We start from the raw sequence: 5,411 nt of genomic DNA, 5'->3' as shown, positions 1-5,411 counted from the left end.
AATATGTATTTGGTGATATATTTATTCTATTTTTACTAAACGTTGGAAAAATGATTTATATTATTAGCTCACGAATTTTTTTTAGAAAATGTTATGGTTACGTGGACCCAAATGATTTCATTTATGAAATATCCAAAATATAATAAGTGGTCCTGGCTATTATAATACTAGGACCATTCTGCCCTTTATTCGAGTAGTTTTTTCTTTAGTAAATTGCCTGAAGCCTATGCCACCCAACACCCAAGCCTCACTAGTTCCCTAAAATCTAAAATTTGAATGGAATTTTGGTGTACTTGAATGTTAATAGTGCTAACGTGATTCTACATGAAAAGGGTAGCATTACGTTCAATATAAACCATAGTACAACTTGAAAGTAAAAAAATTGTTATGAATAGTGAAACGTGGAAAAAATACAGAAAACTTCATTATATGTCGGAAAAAAACTGTAGTAAATAAGAGAAACACATAATTGTGGTTTATAGACCTATTTGATCCCCATTTTTTTGGGAAAACATGTTTCAGAATAGTGAATCCCCATTTTATTTTATTTTGGGAAAAACATGTTTTGGAATAGTGATTTTCAGGTGAATGTATAGTTAAAAAATTGAAAAAAAAATTTGAATTGACGTGTAAAATTATTTTATAGGAGAATGCGTGGTTGAAAATAAGTTTTGAGAAAGATGGAGCTCATGCATAATGTACGTAAGATCCTCAAGTCCAATGCAGAGATTTTGCTTGAAGGAACAAATGAGGTGCTTGGTAGATGAAGATTTATAGAGAGTGATTCTTTGTCAAGTGTTTTTTCTTTTCTTTTTCTTTTTTTTTTTTTAGGTGAATATACAGTTAAAAAAAAATAGGAAAATGATAAAAAAAAATGAGTTTTTTTTAGAAAGTGTGGTTAAATATATATATAAACGTGGGAAAGAAGTGATTCTCAAATAATCAAAATCAAACAAGGGACAATAATAGAAATGTACAAAATTTTAGGTTATTTATAATGAAAAAACAGAAACAAACATTTAATCACCACTTTTTTATTATTTTATAGTAGAATAGAAAAAAATTGCAAGAGATAATATTCAAAAAGTAGAGAAGTTAACTACAAGGACAATTTCTCATATGATAGTCTAAATTGTTTGCAGCATTAGGTTTTGACAACAACTATATATAATATAACCAATATTCTCAACTAGCATAACGATATCGTTGTCAAATTGTCCTTGAAATACAATGTCCTATACGTTATATCATTTGAATTAAATGAAGACTCATATCATGTTACTTTTACTGCTTGACTACAAGTTAAAATCATTGAAAATGATGAACTTTTCAAGAAATTATGACTGTTTTCATCGACTTATCCATTTCATTGTCCATATTAACAAATATCTTCAAGAAAAATTGTCCATAAGATAACAAATTCAATCCCCCCCACCCCACTGCACCCCAAATCTAACCAAAGGCCATAATATAGATATAATGGTGTGTTTGATTACATTTATTTTCCATGAAAAATATTAAATTTTCACCCAAATTCCTATTTAAAGTGTGTGATTGCTATTTTTTTTCATGGAAAATATTTTCCAACTTTTGAAAATATGCCTAATTTTTCTTGTTTTTAGGGAAAACATTTTCCTTAGGTAGAGGTGATTTTTATTTTCCACAAAAGATGAAAAATATTTTCTTTTCTAGGTGATATTTTCCATACCAATCAAACACACTCTAAGTTCTTCCATGGGGATTAAGGAAACTAAAAATAGTATCAGACACTTTTCAAGCTCAAGCATAGGAATAAAAAACCTAATTATTGCTCTATTTTTGTAATTCACAGACAAACTTCAAACCTAGTTCCTGATATACCCTAGGTCATTTATGTAACGTCGAAGAAGTCGGGTGCTCACCTTTGCATTATTTCTCTTGTTAATTTACTGGTTTAGGTCCAACAGAACCCCACCTCTACCAGAACACCCCCACCCCCTCCCAAAAAAAAATAATCTCATATATGGTTATATTTACTAAAAGGAGAAGGAACACAAAAAGAAGCCTAATTACCGAATAGTGTTGTCCACTTCACTATTCTCTTTCCCTAACTAATCAACATCTTAAAATCATTAGAGATCACACCTTGTATCTGAATTAGGCACATTGTATAAGATTTAAAGCACAAGATCGAAATCAACTACTACATTATATTACCTTCGAAGGGATATACATACAAAGACCATTACAAATATAAATTTCCAACGTGGTCTCCAGCCAAAAAATAAACAATATTCAAAGTAAAAATAAACAATATTCAAAGTTGACTTGAAAAATCTAATCTTTGGGGTTTACACCTCAAGCAATAATCATCTTAACGTCAGAGTTCCTAGATGCTGCGATATCATAATGATTTGATAACATTTTTCTCCTTCATTTTCTTTAACCTGGTCATGCAAAATATATATGGTACATAAATATAACTGCAGAATATGAAAGCCACTTACCTCTTAAAGATCTGGATGCAGATGTTCCCACAAAAAATCCCAACTTCGTCCGTGAGCAATTTGATAATCATATGAAGGATCTGCTGCAACAAAATTAACAAACTGAAAACACAGTTATGTCTCTTACCAACATAAAATAGGTTTTCTTCCTGTAGGATAAGAAAAACTATGCAATCCAATCTGCAGACCAAATCTTGCAAATGCGTGCTCAATTAAGTATCAGGCATCATGAAAGCAAGCATAAATCTTAATCCCAAAGTAAATAGAACACATACGACCTCAATTATGCGTTTAATATAGAAACTTCTTTCGAGATGTAACGCCGATGGGGCACTATATAGAACACAAGAAAATGATAGGAAATGGGAGGAAAAGAGAGAGAGAGAGAGAGAAGTGAAAAGTCAGAGAGAAAGTTATCAACATTCAACAGTGCACTTAATTCAATTCAATAATTTATCTAAATAAAAAATCTACGTCTATTTATGCTTAAAATCTCTATCAAAAATGGAAAATTACCAAAATAAAATGGGAAATGACCTAATTGAACCATATGGTTATAGAAGGAAATAAATCAAACACAAGAAAATTTCTCGAAATAAATCCTAATTGTTTTCCTTAAAACAAGCAAACAATCTTGGTAACTCTTCAATATATGAGGTAATTATACATTCAAATATCCTAATTAAGTTAAAATCATAGAGCAAAAACATATAATTTGCCCCGAAACAAGAGATAATTAAACACAATTCAACAATATCACAAGAATCTGAAAATATACAATGACATGAAAACTAAGCATGGATCAAGTTAATTTCTGCAATTGAAGCTAGAAATTTCTTGTGGCAAGTAGGAGTAACTGTTGTCACAGAATTACACTATCGTGTGCTTATATAGCAATATTAACAACTAATCGACAAAGGACTTTATAAAAAAGGGATAAATATAAATCATCATAAAGATAGTACTGATGCAAGTCCCAAACCTGTACATGGAAAATTCCCTTTCTTCTCCATATGCCCATGATTCTCTGGGTATCTTCCCGCTGAAGAAAACCAAAAGCCTTCCCACGTTCAGGTAGCACCCAAAGTTCCTTGCACTCAATAGAAAGTAAACATTACCATACGATGTTCAAGATCTAGAAATAGAATTAAAACTGCGTTAATTGTCTAAGAAATTATATCACATAAAATATAAATAAAAGAATCAAATTTTCTGCCAGAAATAGGATAGAAAGAACCACATACTTTTAAATCAGACCACGAAGAAATAAAAACCCAAGTTTTTGCACTTAGAAACAAAATTTGATGATTCCTAAATTCTTCAGAAGTAATTCACGGGATCAAGACCCTTTCTTTGCTAGTTACAAAGGAAAAAGGTCCAGCTGGTTGGATCTAGAGTTTAGTTGAGGCAGAGGGAATATGAAAGATTTCAGCAAAATCACTGTATTTTTGTTGCAGATAGTGGACGGAAATGGCAAGATAAACAGTATAATATTAGGTTAAATATATTTTAATCGCCTGATGGCCCCAAGAAAACACAAAGTTTTTCCGTTAAATCAAAATAGTACCTTACGGTCCTTTCCAAACCCACTTCATTCTCTTCAGAAGAGACATCAAAATTCGAGAGCTTCCAATCTCCATCACACTATGATGGATAAGATCAAAGAAATGCTAAAAATTAAGTGGATAAACAAAATCACATCAAGAAAATGCCAAAAACTAAAGTGGTTGAACCTCTCCTGCTGGAAGAAAGTGGTCAATTTTTTCCACCAAGAAAGTAAAACAGAAAATTGTGTTTATTTGTACAGGTGACCTATCAGGATAGGATAATGGGATACACAGTGAAGCCTGAGCTGGTAGGAGCATTTATGGCTGCATATGTGTGGCTGTAGTGGTTGAATAGCTTTGAATAGTCATTTTTTAAGTGGCTGGCTTTCTTTGCGAGTCCCTTCATCTTCTTGAAATTGCAGCCCCGTCACTTCTGTTCATCTTGCTTTACTTTTCAGTTTTCAATAAAGCAAGCAATTTTAGGTCTTGGGTTAGTGTGTAGACTCGATCCCTGCGAGTCGAACGAACACGTCGGGGTTGGGGATGTAAAAGCAAAAGCCATAAACGAGAAAGGAAGAGAGGGAATTAAGCTGACAGAAAGAGAAGTGAGCACACGCATCCACAAATGTATACTCTCCATACAATTGCGGGTTGGGGATGTAAAAGCAAAAGCCATAAACGAGAAAGGAAGAGAGGGAATTAAGCTGACAGAAAGAGAAGTGAGCACACGCATCCACAAATGTATACTCTCCATACAATTGCCTGCTTATGCTCACTCTCTTCTGTCAGTATGACTCTCTCTCTCACTCTCTCACACACAGAGACAGACTTAACCGCACCAGCTCTTGACCAAAATATCTTTATCCAACGGTTCATAGATTTGCTTTTGTCATAAACATTAAAGGCCACAGCCTACAGGAGTGAGATCTGTAAACTAAAGACAAACCTATTTTTGGAAAGAACGTTCAAATCCCCCCTTGTACCCTCTTAAGAAAATCACAGAAATAGAAAATTAGGGTTTTTGGTCACTGTTTATCTGTGAAATCACCAAGCCTAGCCCACCCCCACAAACCCAAACACACACAGAATAATGAAGAAAGCTGTCGCATCTATCCTTCTTGCCTTCACCATTCCAAGGCTGGTAGTTCTAATAATCATCTCTTTCATGCTGCAGTTTATGAATAAGAAAGTTATAAGCAATGTAACTATAAATAATGGAGGATTCGATCGTGGTTGTGGATGGTTTAACGAGTTGGTGGCATGTTTAACCAATAAATCGAACTGAAAATGGTATTTTCAGCGGTGGACGCTTCAAGAACCTAGCTTTTAATCAATTGCCAGTTGCAGTGTTGAAAGATAGAAGACTTTATGAGACCAC

The 5,411-nt window shown here is 33.2% G+C and overlaps 1 protein-coding gene across 9 annotated transcripts in view; it reads right to left on the bottom strand.

Annotated features, from left to right (window-relative positions):
- Positions 1-5,405, bottom strand: part of LOC111389184 — a 12,724-nt gene extending 7,319 nt beyond the window's left edge. Inside the window, exons 1-4 of one of the 9 annotated variants that reach the window (XM_023014076.1) lie at positions 4,220-5,405; positions 4,054-4,130; positions 3,469-3,582; positions 2,487-2,588 (exon numbers count right to left, since the gene is read on the bottom strand). In XM_023014076.1, the coding sequence (XP_022869844.1) occupies positions 2,487-2,588; positions 3,469-3,582; positions 4,054-4,130; positions 4,220-4,351 (425 nt within the window). In that variant the 5' untranslated portion in view covers positions 4,352-5,405. Of the gene's footprint in view, positions 1-2,486; positions 2,589-3,468 lie in introns of all 9 variants that reach the window. The other 8 variants (XM_023014077.1, XR_002701693.1, XR_002701695.1 and 5 more) reach the window with 8 other exon arrangements.
- Between the last annotated feature and the right edge of the window lie 6 nt (positions 5,406-5,411).

Source organism: Olea europaea, unplaced genomic scaffold, assembly GCF_002742605.1.
Source record: "Olea europaea var. sylvestris unplaced genomic scaffold, O_europaea_v1 scaffold568, whole genome shotgun sequence".
Taxonomy (NCBI): domain Eukaryota; kingdom Viridiplantae; phylum Streptophyta; class Magnoliopsida; order Lamiales; family Oleaceae; genus Olea; species Olea europaea.
The sequence above is the reverse complement of the archived record's forward strand: the minus strand, read 5'-3'. Positions and strand labels throughout refer to the sequence as shown.